The sequence below is a fragment of the Lycium barbarum genome, chromosome 10, assembly GCF_019175385.1.
Source record: "Lycium barbarum isolate Lr01 chromosome 10, ASM1917538v2, whole genome shotgun sequence".
Lineage (NCBI taxonomy): Eukaryota > Viridiplantae > Streptophyta > Magnoliopsida > Solanales > Solanaceae > Lycium > Lycium barbarum.
The window spans coordinates 26,165,338-26,187,883 of NC_083346.1; the positions used below are offsets into that span (position 1 = coordinate 26,165,338).

Genomic DNA, 22,546 nt, shown 5'->3' on the forward strand with positions numbered 1-22,546 from the left:
CCGTGGAAGAGGCTATTTGGAAGACTGAGTCTGATATATGTAGCCGATATCCCCAGTTATTCACTGATTCAGGTATTTCCCTACTTTCCTTCTTTTCTTGCTCGAGGACGAGCAACGGTTCAATTGGTATCTGATGTAATGACCGGTTTGGTTGTTATGATTCTTTTTGCACTTTCCTCACTTTCGAGCATTGATTGACTCACTTTTGACCCAAGGTTGACTTTTAGGCAAACGAACACTTTCCGGAGTTTCGTCAACTCCGAGAGGTCCGGATGATTGTTTATAAATTGTATGTATGATTGGTTTGGTTCCCAATGCATTTTGGTACATTTCAGGACTTTGGATGGGAAATACGAAGTAGGCACCGGTGGTTGACTCAGTCAACGGGACCTCCATAAGAAATTCCGAGATCACGAGTGCGTTCGCAGTGTATTTTTGTATGAGTTTAAGTGGTGGGGGTATGAGCAGATGGCCTCGGGAATAACCCAGAAATTCAATGAAAGACTTAGAAATTTGGAGATTTCTGGTGTCTGGTGCTCACAACAGCGGCTCCAGAGCCGCCCTAGCGGTACATCTATGGCGGTGTAGTGGCCACTGGAGAGGTCATGAGTAAAATGGGACTCATCGCTGTAGCGGTGTCCCAGCCGCTGAAGTGGCGCCGCTACACTGTAGCGTCATTCCCTTTGCCATGGCGGTCACGGGCAAGGGAATTTCATTTAATGTGTCTTAAAGTAAGACTTAGACCCTCATTATGTCATAACTTGGTATTGGAGCTTCGGAAGGGTGCTCTTGGGGATAAATTGAGGAATTTCTTCGAGGTAAAGCTTGGTCTAATCACTTACTTCTCTTTAATCATTATCATCTTAGAATCATTCTTCCCTTTTCAATCCCTTAGATGTAGAATTTGAAGAAGGGTTTTGGGAGACCCCCGCCCCCCTATGGTTATAATTGATAAAATTGATGATTTTAATACTAAAATATGACGAATCTAAGCTTAGTAACCCCATATCTTCCACTTTTAACGTTGAATTTCAGATTTGGAGAATTAGGGTTCATACCCAATTTGGGGGTTTTACTAGAAATCAGATTTGGGGATAATTCTTAAGCTAATCAACAATTAATTATGGGGTTATGAATACATAGGACTCAATTTGGTATTTTACCCGTAAATTTCCCGTTTCACCCTTGTGGGCCCGTTTCCCTAATTTCTAGGGTTAATATGGACCTAATTGATTTCATAGAAATATTAGTATCATTATTCATGATTTCTAATTTAGAATTCTATTATGCTTAGACTACTTTGGTTCTGAGCTTCAGAGAAAGGGCAAAGTGATCGAGTGACTTGTTGGTGTTACGGTTCGGCAGTCCAGGCAGGTTATGGTTTACCTTTGGTAAGACTTAGTATAGCGAATCACATATTTATATTATGATTTTTGGAGGCTGCATGTGAACCTTCGGGTGTGAAGTTGGGATGGATATTGCATTTGGTTGGGCCCTGATGTGTGTTGGGACTAGCCACCACATTATATGCGTTTGATTGCTTAATTGTGTTAACTTGATGCCATGTGTAGTTGGTAGATAGCGAATGTCGCTTGTTGTCCTGATTTGGATAGGACTGACATACTCGTTGTTGGTATTTGTGCTATAATAAATTATTGGCGTACCCACTGTTGGTACTTGAGTTACTGATATATATATTGGTATACCCACTGTTGGTATTGTGATGTGATACATTGTTGGCTTACCCCGTTGAGGTACTTGTGATATTGAGTTTGCTTGTTGATGATTTACATATGCATTGCATGCATCCTCTCATATTATCATGTATGGCCGATATCCAGTGATGATCTTGTATCGTTGATTGAGCGAAACTGATATTTGATAAACTATTTCACTTGAATGATTATGAAAAAGGACGATGTCTGAAGATCCATTTCAGAATCATGGTTTATATGAAACTGATACGTGATAAACTCTTTTATTTGAGTGAGCTTGAGGAGGCCGATGTCCGAGGTTCAATCCCAGAATCGTTGATTTATGAAATTGATATTTGACAACTCTTTGAGTGATAGTGAGGAGGCCGATGTCCGAAGGTTATATTCGGGCATCGTTATTGCATGGTCGATTCTTATGTTAACTTGGATCGATTATAGTGCATGGGCTCCGCGGGTCCCCGGAGTGGTGCCGGTAAGACTCCCTCTATGAGAAATTAGCTAGGGTCCCGTTTGTTTGTTTGGCAAAGATCTGGGATGGATGGCACCCAGACTTCGCGAGTCACACTGAATTGTGCTGCCGGGACGTCGATATTTCCGTCCGGAGTACATGAGTACATCTCATTTGCATAGCATGGCATGGCATCATATTCATACCATTATTGCATTGCACTGCATTATGACTTGAGTGAGATGTCATGATGACTGTATTGTAATGGATTGTGTTGTTGATTTTATTGTGTTGATTGTGCAAAGATTTGATATACTTAGACTTATTATATTGGGGTTTAGATACTTACATAGGTGCTGATGGATACTGGTTTATGATTATATTGTTCCATGCATGATTTGTTTACTTGTTCATCTGCGTTATTTTCTGAATTGTGTTAACTATGCTTAGTCAGCCTATGATGCCTACCAGTACTTTTGTTTATACTGACCTGCACTTGCTGCATTCTTTTATGAATGCAGAGTATCAGGCTGGATCTACCTCTCTTACTCATGGTTGATCGACTCCTCAGCTTCTACTTGAATTTTCCAGGTGAGCATGGCGTCCGCTGACCTCGAAAACTCTTCTTTTGCTTATGTATTACTTTTCAATCAAGACATGCTTTGAGAAATTTTATGTATTATTATTCAGACCTTAGTATTTGAATTTGGGGGGGGGGGGGGGGGGGGGGGAATTCATTTACTTTCGCACTTATCTATATTATATTATATTGTGAGACTTACATCATTCACTTCTTCTGCTATTTCTTATATTTATTGATTGTGAATGTTGAGTTAAGAGTTTGCCTACCGAGGTTGGAATGGTAGGTGCCCGCATGACCTTGGCTAAAATGGCTCTGATACCAAGCTTAGGATAAAAACCCTAGCTATTTCGATTGTTATATATAAGTGATATATTTTTTCAAATCGCCTCTTTTTGTAAATGCAAATAAAGAACCCTTTATATAGGAATCCCCAAATCTCTCAAACCCTAAGTCCACCGATGTGGGATAAACCCAATTTTTGGGTTTTCTCCTCATAATCTCGCATTGTAAGGTTAAGATTAGATCAATTTTAAACATCAAAGGCCAAGAATCGGCCAACAGAAGATCGACCTGTACAGTCTCTCAAGGACCAATAGAAATCAGCCATTCAAAATCAAATACAACAAAACCCATTAAAGTTTCTCAGTCATATAACCGTTGTACTGAAAAAGTAGAGTAGAAAATACAAGTTATACCTCGTTTGGCTTTGTTTTGGATGAAAGAGTAAGAAGCATTAAATGCTTTTCCTCAAAAGAGACCCACCACGACTGTGCCATGCCTGTGGCACCCTTAAGAGTTGCCAAAAATGACGAAACACGTAGGAGAGAGGAAGCCGCCTCCAGGCAACGGTAGGGTTTTAAAAAATAACCACATTTGAAGGAATACCCGCTAAGTAAACACACTTTCGCAAATAAAACCACTTTTTAAATTAATTTGCTAATTAATTCTCTACTTTGCAAATATGGCCCTAATTAAAATAAACTATAAATTTGGCCATTTTGATTAAAGTAAAAAATTAGATTATTCAATTGATTATTTCAATTGTAATCCTATTTTAACCATATTGACCTACTTGTGCAAAAAAAAAAAAGTTTAAGCGGTAAAATTGAATATTTATTTTAAATAACCAATTTCCTTGAATTTAAAAGAAGTGAAGTATTTACTAAATTGATTTCTGGAAAACACCTATATTATTCCAATAATATGTAAATTAATTCCAAATGACTTATAATATTTAGAGAGGTTATTCCACCAAGTGAGAATGGTAAAGTATTAAATAAATAATTTTATAAAATCCTTTTGGTTTCTAGAAAAAACGATTCACTCCGTTTAATATGCAAGGACTCTGGATGATTAAAATAAATTATGGGAGGTCAAAAATTAGGTGTCAACAATACTACCATGTTGCATTCTTTTATGAGTGTAGAGTATGTGATAGTTTCCACATCCATTCCTCGTGACTGATTCCCGAGGCATTACTATCGAGTGTCTAGGGTGACCACATTGATGGATCCGTAGCCCGGAGACTCTTCATTATTACTTATCTTATCATTTTATTCCGAGATAGTATTCCATATTTTGAGACTTGTACTTATTCCAAACTTGTAGTGATGTAGTAGTGGCTCTTGTACTGCCTTTGGACCATATTCTTCAGGATTGTACTAGTATTGGTATTTCTGCACTTATCCTTATTTATATCTACGTTTGAGACTTATATTTCTATTGACTTAATTACTTTATTAGGGTTGAATGAGTGATATGGGAAAGGGTTCGCCTACCAAGGTGGAAAATGGTAGGTGCCCGCACGACTTTGTGATTTTGGGTTGTGACAATTCAAGATTCATTGTTGGAGTAAGATCTTTACAAACCAAATATGCATTTGACTGTAAAACACGCTACGAACTCACTCGCGCACTCGAATTTCCCAAACGAGGTCATCTTGACCTAGGGCTAACTAGGGTTAACTCCAAAACATCAAAAACTTAACTTTTCAACCAACTGCCTAAATCACCCCCGAACACATCGGGACCTAATGTCAACACCCATTTGGTCGCTTAGGATTTTTGACACTTTTACCCCTGTTGACCCCTACCCTAGCCGCGTTAGAGCATTCACGACTTTGTGATTTTGGGTTGTGACGATTCAAGATTCATTGTTGGAGTAAGATCTTTACAAACCAAATATGCACTTGACTATAAAACACGCTACGAACTCGCTCACGCACTCGAATTTTCCAAACGAGGTCATCTTGACCCAGGGTTAACTAGGGTTAACTCCAAAACATCAAAAACTTAACTTTTCAACCAACTACCTAAATCACCCCCGAACACCTCGGGACCTAATGTCACGACCCATTTGGTCGCTTAGGATTTTTGACCCTTTTACCCCTGTTGACCCCTTCCCTAGCTGCGTTAGAGCATTTTTTACTTGTGGGGATTGGTAGCATAGTTCCCGAGGTAATCGGGCAAGCCTTGGTTAATCTTTGAGGAAATTAGAAGTTCTAAGTTGAATACGTGAAAAACGTTTGACCAATAGTTAACTTTTGGGTAGACAAAACTTTTTATGATTTTTTTCAGTTCCATTAGGTCCAGAGGGTCATTATAACTTGGTAGGATGATTTGTTCGGTTCCCGAGGCTCGCAGGGCATTTTAGTCCCTTGGCTGAAACTTATTTTTGGTCGTTTGGGGGTTGATCGGGTTAAGGTGACCTCTATTGGGAATTTTGAGACCACGGTTGAGTTTGTAGCGTATTTTTACACAAGTGTGCATATCTAGGTTGTATCTAGGAGGTCTCGGATGAATGTCAGGTTTTGGGGTTGAACTTGGTGAAAACCAGATTTTCTGGTTTATTGTTGTGTCGCGTATAAAAAGGTTTGGCCGCATCTGCGGGCCCTGGAACGTAGATGCGAGATTGTGTTGAGTTGGGAAAATGGGCACCTGAGAAGTTTCTTCCGCATGCGCAGTGTCGCTATAGCGAGAGGTGCTCTGCTTCGGCGAAATACCGCGTCTTTTAATTAGTCCGCATCTACGGACACTTATACGTAGATGCGGGATCGCGTAAGTGGTTTGGTTCCCGTAGAAGCGGAAATCACTGAACTCAAAAACTTTATATTTCCCTAGTCCGAACCCATTTATTCCTTTCACAAAGTTGAAAACCTACAGATTTGGGGGCGATTTTGAGGAGCTTTGGAGTGATTATTCTTAAGGTATGCTTCTTTGACTCCTTTTGTGATTACATTATGGTTTAGGTTTGGAATCTTTGCTGATTTTATGGGTTTAGTGAGCAAAATTGGTTTATGAACCTAGTGATGATTTAATGGGCTTTGTTTAATCTTAATGGGTATGTTGGGAAATCTTCTTAAATCTAGTCATTCATTCATTGGCATAACTAGATAATAAGCTTGAATCTCTTTTCTAATTAAAGAATTGTTTAGGGAAAGTTAGAGTTTTTTCTAAAACTGGGGTTTTCAATTAATGATGAAATTGAGACTAATTTGGGGTTAGTTTGTGTTGATAATTACTGTTTGAACCCAAAAGGCCTTTGTTAAACCATTTGCCAACTTGAAATTCTTATTTTTGCCATTGCGGGCCCGGTTTCCTTTTTCAAAAAAGTTGTGTTTCGATTCGAATAAGTTTATGGCATTTTGGGTATCATTAGTTTCAGTTTCTAATGTAGAATTAATTGTTGATTGTGGTAAAGACTCAATTAAATGACTTGACAGGCATGGGAATTAAGGGTTCCACCTAGGCTCATGACTTGAGTGTGAGTTCATTGTGATTATGCTCGCGTTAGATTGTGTATACGCTATCTGATTTTTGAAACGTTGGTTAGGTTAAATAAACCTTTGTGATTAACGTCTGTTGAGATTTGCATTCATACATGGCATCGCATTCCGCTTTTCTCATATGGACTTGATTACGGTGAAAGGTTAGGATGATGAAAGATTTATGACAACAATGATAAGAGAAATAGGACTCTAATGATGGAAGTATTTATGAGAATCTGTGATCCGAGGTTGTTACTGGAGCGGAATGTGTTATGCTCGCTTCCTGATGTTTTTTGCCGGGATGAGATGGTACATAAACTTCACGGGTCCCATATGGGTCATGACTATTGAGCCGTGGAGGTCTCCGTTTGTAGCATGTTTGTACAGTTTTAAGGTATTGTCCATTGCATTGCATTCCATTCCATACATCTACACTACATTTCCCTCGTTGATATTTTCCGTTATCTCATTTCTTCCTTTTTTGTGGACTACTTTAGTAAATGTTTTGTTGTGTGGTACTTCTTGGTAAGGTGAAGGCATTGAGGATTAGTAGTGGACTTAGGGTAATGATTTGAGTACAGAGAGACTTTCTTATACCATGAGTTAGTGAATTGTTGTGTTGGTGTACTTAATACCAAGTTGAATTGCATATCATCTTTATTTGTTAATTTCCTCTTGTTATATGAGGTTTTCTAATCGTTTTCGGCCTATGATTCCTATGAGTACTTGTGTTTGTACTCATGCTACACCCTTTTTGGGGTATAGAATTTTTTCAGGCTGGTGTTAGAGATATTGGTTAGATTTCGGGGTTATCGCAAACATGTTCGGTAGGAGCTACTAGACATACTTGCATATTCCAGAGTCCTCTCTTAAACCTTCTATTTATTTCTTATTCTAAATTATAAGTTGCATTCAGTTGATTTTGTAATTTAATCTAGTTATCGATCTTAAAAGCTCTTGTACGATTCTAGACCCGCCTTTAGGAACACAGTTAAATCAATAAAAGTGCTTTCTTCTGCTTGATCTTGTTATTCAAATTGTGTTGAAATGGGTTGATTTATTGTATTCTCATGAACTGTGATTAAGTAAGTAGATGAATTTAATTTGAAAGGGGTTCGCCCACCAGGAGGGTTAGTGTGGTTGCCCGCATGACCAGTGATTTGGGTCATTAGAAGTTGGTATCAGAGCCCTAGGTTCACCGGTCTCACGAGTACAAGAGCAATGTCTAGTAGAGTCTTGAGCAACGGTACATAGACATCCGTACCCATCCTTGATAGGCTATAGGGCATTTAGGAAACTTCAATTCCTTCATTCCTTTCGTGCTACTTCATTCAAATTGGTATCTAGTCAATCCTAATTGGTAACTGAATTTTCTTGTCTTATGCTCTCACGGATGGTGGGAACTCGTCCTTATGTGAGCGGTCGATATGACGTGGTGCGATACGGTGCAAGATGTGTTATTCTGATATATACGCATGACCAAATTTAGCCTTCAGCTATGAGTTAGACTCTGAGGTTCGATATGGGGAGGTGGTATGATGATACAGAGGACTTCATGACCTTCATGTCTTTAGTGGTGAGTTGCTCGGAAGTCGAGGGATTAATAATATGGTTTTACAAGAATGTTTTGTACGAGATGTGATTGGTATGAGGAAGTTTCAGCATCGTCAATTTTACAGTAATGTTTTGCGGCACAAGTGTATCAGTGGCAAGTCAACAATTCAGCAACGGTAGAGTATTGATTTCAACATCAGGAAACAAATATAGCTTGGGGAGGATCATCGGATTCGACAAAAGGATATGACTGTGTTAAGATATTGAGAAAACAGTTAAGGATAAGGACAAGAAAGGCTACTTTCATGGTAAAGTGTAATGAGGTAAGCTTTCTTAGGGTATATTGGTAAGAGTACTTTTGTCTTATAGGACAGAGGCGTAAGGAAGAGGATTTGGATAGATCAATCGCTGCTATAGGAAGTTAACAATTGGGATCTGACGTGCTCATCAGGATAAGGTTGCAAGATGTACAAGGGTGAATTTCGTATACATTTGTGAAAAGTTAAGTTGAGCTTTAACATGACAGAATGGTAGTAGTGCAGTAAGAACTAGTGGTTTGTGGGTTCTTTCAAAAAATGGTTATCGGTTCTAGATTGGAAAGCAAGGTTACTTGTGATGAATGGAGACTTAAGGTGTTGGGCACATGTGATATTTCGGTAAAGAGTGTGTTCACAGGGTCGTATGTATTTAGAAGATAAGTGAGGGGATCATTTGAAACAAGAGCGTGTTGATTCGAGTGCAATGTTGCGGCTATACAATGTAAAGTGCGCGCAAGGGTTCATGGATGAGTGGTATGTTTGGTTACGTCGTAGGCTAGTGGGGGCTAGTGGTTAACTAATAGAAATGACTCTAATATTGAACAAGGGGTGAGGGCATGGTGTCTATTGTGTAAGTTTCAGCTAGTTCTTGCTACTACTGGTGTTATGACTCTGTGGAGTTGATTGAATGAGACAGAAAATCACACAATTTGATTAGAGGTGTCCGGTTCGGTAATTAAGGATCACCCTACAGATTATGAATCGGTTCAGTGGTGGTTTAAGTTATTACATCACCGACAATAACTGTTTTTTGTTGGGATAACCAGGGTTCGTCGGTAAATTTCTAGTGGGGAGGCTGCATGAGAGATGGTTTATGCGATGCGCCGAATTCAAAGTAATTTGAAGTTTGAAGTTCGAGTGAGGCAAAGGAAACTTTCAGTTGTTTGAGTGTGTGGCATAACACTATCTCCAGGATTAACTCAGCTACTTTGCAAGACTTATGATATTGCGGTACACCCTTGAGCGGGTTTGAGTGAAGTTTCAATCGATAGCGGTGAATGTGGTTTGGAACATATTATGGAAATTGAAGAATGAAGATAGGTGCATGATTGATCTAAAATCAGAAGGAGTAAAATACAGGAAAGGGTTGAATACGAAGCAATGGGATTACTTGAGTCACATGTGGATTAAGGAGGTGTTGTTTACATCTTTCAGACAGCGAGCGATTGTAAGTATGATTTAAGAAGGAAGTCTACAGATCGACTAAGTGTTATGACGAGGCTTTGTGAGGGTTCGTGATTAGCTACTGGTGAGAAGCAAATTTCAGGGGACCAACATGGTAAGATTTATGAGAAGTGGCTTGTGTTGTACCAAGTTGGATAATTTCATAGCACACTGTTCAAGGGATGAGCTGGAGTGTTCTAATGGGAAGGAATTTTGGGAATCTCTATAACTTAATGGCTAGAGTTATATTTTTAAGATGAGACCGTATTTGTGGTAGTGGATTATTTTGTAAGTATTACTAACTGTTTAGGTTGGGTGAGCATTTTGGATATTTAAGACTTAGAAGAAGTTGTGCAAGGTTTAGTGCAGATATTGCAAGACTTGATGCTTCCGAAATAGTGATAGGTGTATCAGGGTGTTACAATTAAAGATTCGATGGTTCAAGGTATACTAAATAAGGCCGCGGGTTTTGTGATGAAATGTTCGGGATCATGAGCAAGTTAAGAGGAAGCACAAGGAAAATTTGATGTTTTGGAGCTTAGCGGATTCAATCAGATTTATGTATCGGATGGAAGTTGAGAACATGAAAATTGAAATAATAAGGTTTAGTTATCCGCTACTAAGTTGACGACTTGGATAGGATTCATCTGTAACGACCCGTTTGGTCGTTGTAGTAGTTTGACCCATTTACCCTCGTTGACCATTCCCCGGTTCTCGTTAGTATGATTTTGACCAACAAGGATGGGTGACATGTTTCCTAAGATCATGGGGCGAATACTAGTAGGATTTCAGGAATCAAGAGTCTTAAAGTGAAAAACCATGACCAATAGTTGACTTTTGGGTAAACGTGTGAGTAATCGAATTCCGACAGTTCCATTAGGTCTGAAATGTTATTTTGACTTAGTAAAGTCATAAGTTTGGTTCCCAAAAGGTTTGGGTGTGATTTGAATCATTGGTGGATAAACTAGTTAAGTTAAAGAGTCAGAGTTGACCACGGTCAACATCCGGTCAAGATGACCCCATGTCGATATTTTTAAAATTCCAACAAGTTCGTATGATGATTTCAGATTTGTCCACTAGTTTTGGTGAGATTCCGAAGAGGTTTGGATGGATTTCGGTTGTGTCGCACTCATATTTGATGTTTTCGCCGAAGCTCTTTGGACATAAAGGGTACCATATTGATCAAACAGCCTTTGTTTTGTGTTTTGATTGAACCATTTGATCTGTATCGTAATTATGAAGCCATAGCAAAAAGAATCGTCGCATTTCGCCTTCGTATGAATAAGTTATGGTAATTTTAGCGCGGAAAGCTGTTGCTGCACCTCGGCGTGCGTTGTAGTGGACTTCTGTTCAACTGTAGGGAACCTTGGAAAATCATGATTTTGAAGATCAAGATGATGGCTTTTTGAGCGGGTTTTCTGGATCTAGACTAATTAAGTTATGGTAAACTAATTTTGTCATAAATTTCCAGTTTTGCCCTTGGGGGTTCGGGATTACCGTTTTGGGTTTGTTTTGGGGTTTCGAGAGTGTTACACCTTGGAAAACTTCACGTAGTTCGCATTATAAGTAAACTAATGTAAGCCCAAAGTGTACATGGAACCCTTACATGGTTAAGGAGGATGTCTAACAATTTTATGTATGTACCTTAAGATTTCGGAGTTAAATGAATCAGCGGAAGCAAGTTCATGAAGGCTAGAATTGGTGTAATGTTTTTGGAATATTTTGTATCATTTGTGCTATACATTGTTTATCATTATCTTGAGAGGGAGTTATACCACTCCTTAGATGGTTAATGAAGGTTTACACAAGTATTAAGAAGGTATCATAAGGATTGGACGTCAAACGAATCGAAAAGAACGCATCTTCGCGAAAGTTGGAGTTTGTGGGCAGTTTGCGGTCGTATACTGAGTTTGAGGTGCAGCATACTGGCCGCAAACTTTCCATTTTGGCTGAACTTACTTCCCAGCACCACCTTCATGTTGTGGAGGGAGTATGCGGCTGCAAGTTCAACTTGCGGTGCCGCATCTCCCCCGCAACACGGGGCTGTAGGGCGATTTTAAGCCCTTTTTAATATCCAAAAGATCCCATTTTTCATATCCACTTTCCACCCTTCTCTCTCCATATTATTAGAGTGTTCTTGAAGGTTGTCCATCATTTCAAAGCCTTCCACACTATCACAAGAAAAGATCAAACACTAAAACCTCAAGAGAATCCATGGAAGATGATTATTCTTGCCTCTACTCAATGTTGTGATGAATTTGGTATTGAAAGGAGTTGAGTGAGGTGAAGCTCTTCTATTGGAAGGTATTTTCTGCATCTTATTTATATGATTGAGTTGACTTAAAGGTTTAATAAGTCTTGGAAAGGAAAAGAATCATAGTGGAGAAATCACGAGGTATTAAATTTAAGTTGATGGCTATGAGTTGAATTTGAAAGGGAATTTTGGATTAATTTAAGTTTAGTTTGACTGAAATTTTTGATTATGTTATTGTTGATGTTTCTATTGTTGATTGGGAGTTGTTTTGAAATTTGGTGTAAGTAGATAAAATAGGGGAAGTGTTGTCTAAATTATGCTAGCTCACTAATTACTCTAGTGTGAACTTATGATTGTTTTCAACACTTAACTCTAGTATGAATCCTCTTGAATGTAGATTTTCGATCTTGGGGGGGAAAATGTTAAGCAGCTAAGGAGACGAAAAGGTATGTTAAGGCTAACCCTTTCCTTCTTATGGCATGATTACTTCCATACGAACATATATACAAATATCCTCCATGATGACTCGATTCTAGAAATACTAAAGCTTATAGTTCTTGATGTTCTTATGATAGTATTGAACTTTGTTTCACGATTATTGATCTTGTTCATTGTTGTTGATCTCATCTTATGGTAATTTTTCCTTCAAGGTGAGATATAACGATGATGATGATTCCATAACGGCAATTGGAGGTTTACCGACGTTACGTCACTCCGATAGAGTTATAGCTTTCATTTGGGCTCTCATGCATGCTTTATATATATATATATATATATATATATATATATATGTATTTTCTCACACCGTGCTGCACTATAATCGACCGGGTAGGCACGTAGATGTGCACACCACTGCAGTGGGCAGGTTATGATGTTACCCCGGATGCGGGATGATGACATGATGATAACACCGAGCCTATATGGCTGGGTACAATATTATATATATATATATATATATATAAATGTTTTTTTTAAAAGTTAAGCATGCATGACATCCGCCGTAAGAGGCATCCAGAGGTATAGATTGATCTCTTTATCTTATGTTATCTTCATACTTTCGTTATTCTGTTACTCATGCCTTACATACTCGGTAAATTTTGGTTTATGGACGCTGCGTTCATGCCTGCAGGTAGATAGGGAGATGGACCAGACCCCTAGGTTTCTTCATCAAAGAGTGTACAGGAGCGCTCTATTTGTTCTGGAGCGGTGGTTCAGCTGGTATTATTCTTTTATGTACATATATGGGCATGGCGGATTCCTGTCTCGTCTTTATGATGTTAGATGTTCTGTAAATTCATCGGTTCATATTTTGTATATCACTTTTGGCAACCATGTCGGCTTGCATATATAGGCATAGTGTGATGGCAAATGAATAGATGTGCATTTATCTCTTGGTCTCATGCCCTTACAGATTATGATATTTATGAGTTATCTCTGTGGCCCACCTAGATATGATTATGAGTTGTATGTCAATTGGTGCTCGGTAGGTTAGCTCCAGGTGCCCGTTATAGCCCTCAGGTTGGGTTGTCACAGAGAGTATAGCAATATGGGTATCATTGGACTTGTTTAAACTCGTAGGGTCCTATTTTGACAATATTGAACTTGACTTTTCAAAGAAATTATAGTTTTGCCCATGTGGTTCAGATTTGGATATTTGGGTATATTTTTAGGTTTTGGGTAAAACTACGATAATATGGGCATCCATAAATCCGTATTCTAACGTAGAATTCTTTTTTGATAGACATTAATAGTTCTGAGGCTCTTCAAAGAGGAATGGCAAGACTCAAGTGGATTAGTTCGTTGCACCTATTCAGCATCGAGGTAGGTTATGGCTTGCCTTTTTTGTTGGACTTCGGTTATTGATCATTGGAGAAAATCATGTAAGCCTTAAGGTATGAAGTTGGGATGGATTCCTAGGTGTGTTTGGTTATTTCATTTTGGTGTTTTGCCTTGTTGTGATTTATTGGCTTGTTGCCACGTGTGTGACATTCGATTAGATGCTTAGTCATCCTATCATGATTGAGATGCGGCTATCCTTCATTTATTGGCATTATCTTGGACAGAGGAAAGAACTTGACTTGTTATTGATATCGAGAGATGTGTCCATATATGACACGATTGATTTGATATGTTGTCATCATTCATTGATATTATGCAGTGTACTCAATCTAATCTTTCATAATACTCTTATATGAATACTTAGTGACTTATTCATGGTTGTGAAATCGTATCTCTCAGTTATTAGTTATTGACTTGTTTAGCACAGTTGGGTTTAGATGCTATAAAGTAGGTGATGACGTGTACTTGGTTACTGGCTCGTGATTGACTTATACCTTATTGATTTACCTGTTTATCTTACTTTATTTCCTTGATATATGTTAGCAAATCTTAGTCGGCCTAAGATACCTACCAGCATTTGTTGTTTGTAATGACCTGCACTTGCTGCATTCTTTTATGAATGCAGAGTTCCAGGTGCAGTCGACCTCTACTCCTCGTGGTTGATAGTAGTTCGAGGATTGTTGTTTCGAGTCTTACAAGGTGAGCATGAGGACACTCGCCGCCTTGAAAATTCTTCTTTTATTATGTCTTTATTTCTGTCCTGAGACGTGATTTTTGAGATAATTGTTGCGTTGCTATTATTCAGACTTGTAGTATTTAGTTAGATGCTCTTGTATGACCAAACCAGTTACAGGGGTGTATTTATTTACTTCCTCATTTTATTATAGCATTATCGTAAGATTTACATCTTTTATCTCTTCCGCTTATTAAGTATTTATTCATGTTCTTATTATTATTGAGATAAGGGTTCGCTTACCGATGTGAAAAAAGTAGGTCCCCGCATGACCTAGTGAAATTGGGTCATGACAAGTTAGTATTAGAGCCCTAGGTTACCCGGTCTATAATACAAGAGCGTGTCTAGTAGAGTCTTGTGGATCGGTACGATGAGCTCCGTACTTATTCAGAGAGATTATAGGACATTTCGAAAACTCACTTTCTTTCCTTCTTCATGCTACTTTATTCTAATTGGTATCTGGAACAATCAAATTGGTATCTGACTTTTATCTCTTCTCTCACAGATGGTGAGGACTCGAGCTACGATAGCCCGAGACCAGTTGCCAGAGCTCGCAGTTGCGGATGGCACCGGGGGATGAGCGATAGCTAGGGGACGCGGTTGAGCTAAAGGCCATGAGGCTGCCCCAGCTAGGGGTAGGGCTCCTGTGTTAGGTCAGCGGCATCAAAGATCTCTGTCTCCAGAGCTTGAGGTTTAGCAGGTTTGAGACCAGGCCATCGAGGATGACGTGGCTCCATCACAGGTACACCCTGAGACCACTTCAGCGTAGATGATATAGGGTACCATGGCTCGTGTTCTACTCCATTTGGATGCCCAGCAGGCTACCGCTGCATTACCTCTCCGGGAGGAGGATTATAGACGAGAGATGGGGCGCGAACCCCTAAGCAGAGACTGACTCGTACAGCACACCTTGCTGCGGCTATGGCTCCATGGATAAATGCATTGCCAGCCCCGGTTAGACGATTTTAGACCCGTGGCGGGCCTTGTTATGACTTGACTGATCAGGAGCTATTTGGGAGGTTTAGGAAGCTGAAGCCGCCGAGATTCTCGGGTGCTTCTGGAGAGGATGAATATGAGTTCATCTTGGATATGTATGAGTTTCTACATAGGATGGGGATTGTTGAGTCCTATGGAGTTGATTATGTGTCCTACCAGTTTCGCGGGAACACAAAGACTTGGTTGAGGTATTTCACTGCTAGCAGACCTGAGGGTTCTCCTCCACTAACTTAGACACAGGTTCATCAGGCCTTCCTTGAGAAGTATGCCCCCAGGATTTGAGAAAGGCACGTAGGGATAAGTTTCTCCATCTGCAGCAGAGGGGATTATCTATGGATGCATATGTTACTCACTACTTGCATTTGGCTCGTTATTCAGCTCCATTAATTCCTGCTGAGCCTGACAGGATTCGATGCTTTATTGGTAAGCTTGCTAGTTCTCTTCAGATTCCTTGCCATCAGCTTGGGGGCTTCCTTCCAGTCCATCATTAAGCATGCTTCTTTAGTCGAGGCCGCTAAGGCCCGCGCATTTGGAGGGGTTAGTGAGAAAAGGCAGCAATAGTTTGGGAGTTATGGTGGTTCCAGCTCGTGGGGTGTCGGTCAGTCTTCTAGGCCGAATCAACCCTATTCCGGCTGCCCTGTGCATTCAGCTTTGCAGGCTTCCTCTAGTGGGCCACCCAGGCAGAGAGCTTTTGAGAGCTCATTTTCTCGACCAGCAGACAGAATTGTTCTGGCTGGGTCTTCAGTTTTGGTCTATCAGTCTCCACCCTCTAAGGGTTATTTTGCGTATGGAGAGCCTGGTCATTTTTCTAGAGAGTGTCCATGACCTAGGCAGGGTCATCAGTACTAGAGGACTCCAGCATCTTTAGGTAGCCAAGGCGGTGCTTCTCAGAGGGGCGGTGCTCAGTCAGGACACGGTGGTTCACAGATTTCTAGAGGTAGAGCCGAGGCCTGTAGAGGTGAGTCCCATAGTTCGAGAGGTGGATCACAATATGGATATGGTGTGGCCTAGTGTTACTCGTTCCCAGGTAGTCCCGAGGTAGAGGCCTCAGATGCTGTCATTTCAGGTACTATTTCTGTCCGACATAGAGCAGCATCTGTGTTATTTGATCCTGGATCCACTTATTCATATATGTCTGCATAGCATGCCATTGATTGGGATTTGCCTTGTGATAGCATAGCTATACCTATTCGTGTGTCTACTCCGGTCGGAGATTCTGTTGTGGTTGATCTAGTTTATCGGTCATGTTTGGTTACTTTTATGGGTTATGACACTTGGGTAGATTTGATGATACTTGATATGGTGGATTATGATATTATTTGGGGTATGACCTGGCTTTCTTCTTATCATGAGATATAAGACTGTCATTCCAAGACAGTCACTTTAGCTATGCCGGGCATTCCTAGACTTGAGTTGAGGGGTACACCTAGCCCTGCCTCGAAGAAGATTATTTCCTTCCTTCAGATGAAGAAATTAGTCAACAAGGGGTGTTTAGTTTATCTGGCTCATGTGCGTGACACTATTGTTGCATCTTCATCCCCTAAGTCCATTCCCATTGTAAGCGAGTTCGCGGAGGTATTTCCGTCTGATCTGCCGGGTATGCCAACGGATCGCGATTTTGACTTCTGTATTGACATGGATCCAGACACTCGCCCCATTTCTATTCCGCCATATCGAATGGAACCTACCGAGTTGAGAGAGCTTAAGAAGAAATTGTAGGATTTATTGAGCAAAGGGTTCATTAGACTGAATGTCTCCCTTTGGGTTGCTCTTGTGTTGTTTGTGAAGAAGAAATATGGATCTATGAGTTTGTGCATTGATTATCGCCAGCTGAACAAGGTCACTATTCAGCATAAGGGTCCTATACCTCGTATTGATGATTTATTTGAACAGCTTCAGGGTGCTTCAATATTCTCGAAGATTGACTTGCGTTCAGGCTACCACCAGCTGAAGATCAGGGCCGAGGATATTTCGAAGACAGCTTTTCGGACGAGATATGGACATTATGAGTTTCTGGTGATGTCATTCAGGCTTACCAACCAATGTCCCGGCTGCATTCATGACTTTGATGAATGGCATCTTTAGGCCCTTCCTTGACTCCTTTGTGATTTTTTTTATTGATGATATTCTTGGTGTATTCCCAGACTAGAGAGGAGTATGAGAATCATCTTCGCACTATACTTAGGTTGTTGAAGAAGAATAGCTTGTTTTCTAGGTTTTTAAAGTGCGAGTTTTGGTTGGAGTCTCTGGCATTCTTGGGCCACGTTGTGTCTAAGGACGGGATCATGGTTTATCCTCGAAAGATTGAGGCTATGCGGGATTGGGCGAGGCCCACTACTGTTATCGAGATCCGTAGTTTCATGGGTTTAGCCAGTTACTACTATTGATATGTGAAGGGTTTTTCTTCTACTACTTCGTCGTTGACCAGATTGGCGCGGAAAGATGTTCCATTCCACTGTTCTGATGATTGTGGGGAGAGCTTACAAAAGCTCAAGAATATTTTGACTTCAGCCCCTATTTTAACATTACCCGTGGAGGGTAAGGACTTCGCAGTCTATTATGATGCATCCCGTGTGGGTTTGGGTGCCATGTTGATGCAGGAGGGTAGAGTTATAGCCTATGCTTCGCTGTAGTTGAAGATCCATTAGAAGAACTACCCTACCCATGATTTGGAGTTATTGGCTATGGTGTTTTCTTTGAAGATTTGGAGGCATTACTTGTATGGTATCCATTGTGAGGTTTTCATCGACAACGTAGCCTTCAGCACGTGTTTACCTAGAGAGATCTTAATTCCAAGTAGCGTCGATGGATGGAGCTCCTAAAGGACTATGACATTCTATTCTTTATCATCTAGGGAAAGCCATTGTTGTTGCTGATACCTTGAGTCGCAAGGCCATAAGTATGGTTTTGGTTGTTTCCAAGTGTTTGTTGGCTATGGAGGTTCAAACTCTGGCCAACAGCTTCGTTCGTCTTGATATTTCATCCCCAGGCAGAGTTTTAGCTTGTATAGACACGAGATCATCCTTGCTAGTTTAGATTCGGACTCATCAGTTTGAGGATGCTCAGTCGAGCAAGATTCGAGATAGGTTTCTGAGGGGTGAGGCCAAGGAGGCCATGATTGATTCTAAGGGTACATTGAGGATTAAGGGGCTTGAGGATTAAGGGGCGCATGTACGTTCCGCGTGTTGGTGACTTGATTCATTTGATTTTGGCTGAGGCCTATAGCTCTCGATATTCCATTCATCCAAGAGTGACTAAGATGTATCGTGATTTGAGAAAGCACTATTAGTGGCTTCGTATGAAGAGGGATATAGCTAATTTTGTGGTTAAGCTAGGTAATTATTAGCAAATTAAGTATTAGCACAGCGACCTGGGTAAGTTTGATTCGATTTGGGTGATAGTTGAACGGTTGACTAATTCTGCTCATTTCATTCCAATTCAGATTTCCTATACCGCGGAGAAGTTAGCCAAGATGTACAATTGTGATATTATGAGATTACATGGGGTTCCTATTTCTATTATATCTGATCGGGGTACTATCTTCACATCTCACTTTTGGAGGGCTTTTCATGATGAATTGGGTACCCGAGTAGATCTTAATACAACTTTCCACCCCTAGACCGATGGGTAGTTCAAGCGGACCATTCAAGTGCTATAGGATATGTTGAGGGCTTATGTTATAGACTTTGGTGATCATTAGGATCAATACTTGCCATTGGCAGAGTTTGCGTATACAGCAGTTATAACTCGAGCATCGACATGGCACCTTTTGAGGCTTTGTATGGTAGGAGATGTAGATCTCCGGTTGGTTGGTTTGACGCATTTGAGGTTCGACCTTGGGGTACGAATATATTGAGAGAGTCTCTTACAAAGGTGAGGGTCATTCAGGCTAAGCTTGTGGCAGCTCAGAGTCACCAGAAGATGTATACGGATCGGAAGGTCCGAGATTTAGAGTTTGCCATTTGTGATGAGGTTCTATTGAAGACTTCACCCATGAAGGGTGTTATGAGGTTTGGAAAGAGAGGTAAGGTAAGTCTGAGGTATATTGGGCCATTTGAGATTCTTGACCGTGTGGGCGATGCTGCTTATGATTTGGCTTTGCCGCCAGGCATGGCAGGAGTTCATCCAGTTTTCCATGTGTCTATGTTGAAGAAGTATCATACCTATGGTACTTATATTTTTTGTTAGGACTCGATATTACATGATGAGGATTTGACTTATGAGGAAGAGCCTATTGCGATTTTGGATAGGCAGGTTCGAAAGTTGGGGTAGAAAATGATGCTTCTGTGAAAGTGCAATGGAGGTATCGTCTGGTTGAGGAGGACACTTGGGAGAATAAACCTGACATGCGTAGCCCCTGTCTCCAACTGTTTGTTGATTCAGGTACTTCTCTGTTCCTTCCCTTCGTCGCTCGATGACGAGCGATGGTTTAATTGGTATCTGATGTGACGACCCGTTTGGTCGTTATATCCTTTTTTGCACTTTGACCCTTCCCCGAGCTTGTTAAGCTCACTTTTGACCCGAGAGGACCATTGACACACTTCTCGATGTGTTTAGATATGATTCGGACCACTTTTTGGGAAATTTCGGCTTTAAGCGAAAAAGAGTTGACTCAAAAATGACTTTTGGGTAAACGGACCTTTTAAGGGAATCCATCGATTTCGAGAGGTCCGGATGGTCTTTCAGAACTTGTGCGCATATTTGGTTTGGTTCCCAATGCACTTGGGTGCATTTTGGGACTTGGGTTGGGAATTTGGATTTGAGGTATCGAGGGTTGGCTCGGCCAACGAGACCTCCGTTAGGAATTTCGAGGCCATGAATGCGTTCACAGCGTGTTTTTATGTATGTATGCATATATGGTATGTGAGCTGATGGCCTCGAGTTGAGATTGTAATTTGGGAATTTCTAGTTCTGGTGCCCGTTACAGCGGCACCATTACCGCAGCATCGGCACTGCTATAGCGGTGGACTTGCCACAACAGCGGCTAAGTGCAATGTTGGCTGATCGCCGTGGCGGTCTGAGTGGTCATCGAGGCGGGACTGGCGCAGCTGTCCCGTTGTGGCAGAAGCGGTATCAGGCAGATTATTTCGTTAAATGGGTATTAAAAGCCCTAAGTCTCTCATTCTTTATTATTTTGACTTTAGAGTATATTGAGAGCTTTTCAAGGCGATTCTTGGGAGAACTCTTGGTGGTAAGTTCTTCTATTTTCCTTGCTATTCCATTTTCCATAATCACCTTAAGATTCCATTATCATGATAGTTCCTTAAGGGTTTGATGATTAAAAGAGGGTTCCATGAGTTCTTCTTTCTAGGCTTCTAAATCTTGAATTATTGATTGGGTTAGCTTCATTAAGCATGGAATTGATGATTAGACACTATGATTGCAACAATTCTTCCAATTGATGGCTAATTTATGGGATCAGAAGTTAGGGTTTATACCCAAATTTGGGGGCTTTGCCTAGAATCCAAATTTAAGTAAATTGTTGGTTCTTCTAGCTTGTAATTGATGGGAATTGATCACCTAGAGCTTAATTTCATGTTGAAACATTTAGATTCCTAATTTTATCTTTCTATTTCATAAACCCCATTCCTTAGGGTGGGGATTTGGATCATGAATAGAAGTAGGGTTTGATTGATGTTCTTCTTGATTCTAATTTCATAATTTGGATATGCGACTTTCATTATCTCGAGGCTCAAAGGAAAGGAAAGACTAAGGTCTGATTGTTGGAGAGCTTGCTGTTCGGCCTTCCAGGTAGGTTACGGTTTACCCTATGGTGAGACTTCGATTAGCGAAGCATATTTTTAGATAATATTGTCGGAGAATGCAAGTAAACCTTCGGGTATAAAGTTGAGTTGGATATTGCCTTAGGTTGGACCTTGTTGTGTGATTTGGGGCTAGCTACCCCGTTGTGTTTTGATTTATCTTGTTCTATTTGTGTTGGCTCGATGCCATGTGGAGATAGTAGATATTGGTGACTAATGATATATCTTGATGATAATATTGTAGCACCCTACTTGTTGCTGTTTTGAGACGAGGATTGTGATTCTATTACGGCTTATTGTGTAGTCTTTTTATTGATGATGTGCCCATGTGTGGTACGGTTGATATTGGCTTGATTATTGACGTTGAAATCATACATTGCACGCATCCTCATCCTTCATGATATACTGTTGATACATTGATGATATACAAGGAAACACTATTATGAGCTGGGCTCAGTTGGATGAGAGTGATGTAAGGACCAATGTCCGATGTTTATCCCGGAATCGAGGTATGAGTGCTGGTAGCGATTTTTGAGGTCTTTGCCATAATCGTGATGCTACATAGACTTCGCAGGTCCCCCATGGGTTGTGCTGTCGAGATGTGATGTTCTATCATCGGAGTAGTGTACGGTGCATATGCATTACATTTACACTTCATACATCATTGCATTGCATTGTATCATTTGGCTTCCTATGACATTCTTGTGATTTATTGTGACACCATTGTGAACGGATTCGGATTGGATATGCTGAGACTTGGCACAATTGGGTTTAGATGTTATAAAGTAGGTGATGACGTGTACTTTGTTACTGGCTCGTGATTGACTTATACCTTGTTGATTTACCTATTTATCTTACTTGATTGCCTTGATATATGTTAGCTAATCTTAGTCGGCCTATGATACCTACCAGTACTTGTTGTTTGTACCGACCTGCACTTGCTGCGTTCTTTTATGAATGCAGAGTTCTAGGTGCGATCAACTTCTACTTCTCGTGGCTGATAGTAGTTCGAAGGTTGCTGTTTCGAGTCACACATGGTGAGTAAGAGGACGTTCGCCGCCTTGAAGATTCTTCTCTTATTATGTCTTTATTTATGTCCTGAGACATGATTTTTGAGACAATTGATGTATTACTATTATTCAGACTTGTAGTATTTAGTTACATGCTCTTGTATGACCAGACCAGATACTGAGGCATATTTCTTTACTTTCGCATTTTTCACATATCATTATCGTAAGACGTACGTCATTCTATCTCTTCCGCTTATTTATTTATTTATTCATGTTTTTATGATTATCGGGATAACAGTTCGCTTATCGAGGTGGCAATGGTAGGTGCCCGCGCAACGCACCACTTAGTGAAATTAGGTCGTGACACCTAATCACGAACCTCCTCGATCTTATCAGGATCCACCA

At 40.4% G+C, this 22,546-nt stretch overlaps 1 protein-coding gene across 1 annotated transcript; it reads left to right on the forward strand.

Annotated features, from left to right (window-relative positions):
- The first annotated feature begins 19,290 nt into the window (after positions 1 to 19,290).
- On the forward strand, positions 19,291 to 22,172 carry LOC132612869 (uncharacterized). The gene is made up of 4 exons (XM_060326947.1): positions 19,291 to 19,537; positions 19,624 to 19,752; positions 20,514 to 20,560; positions 22,095 to 22,172. Exons 1-4 carry the CDS (start codon positions 19,291 to 19,293, stop codon positions 22,170 to 22,172), a joined length of 501 nt encoding a protein of 166 aa, XP_060182930.1.
- Positions 22,173 to 22,546: the final 374 nt, after the last annotated feature.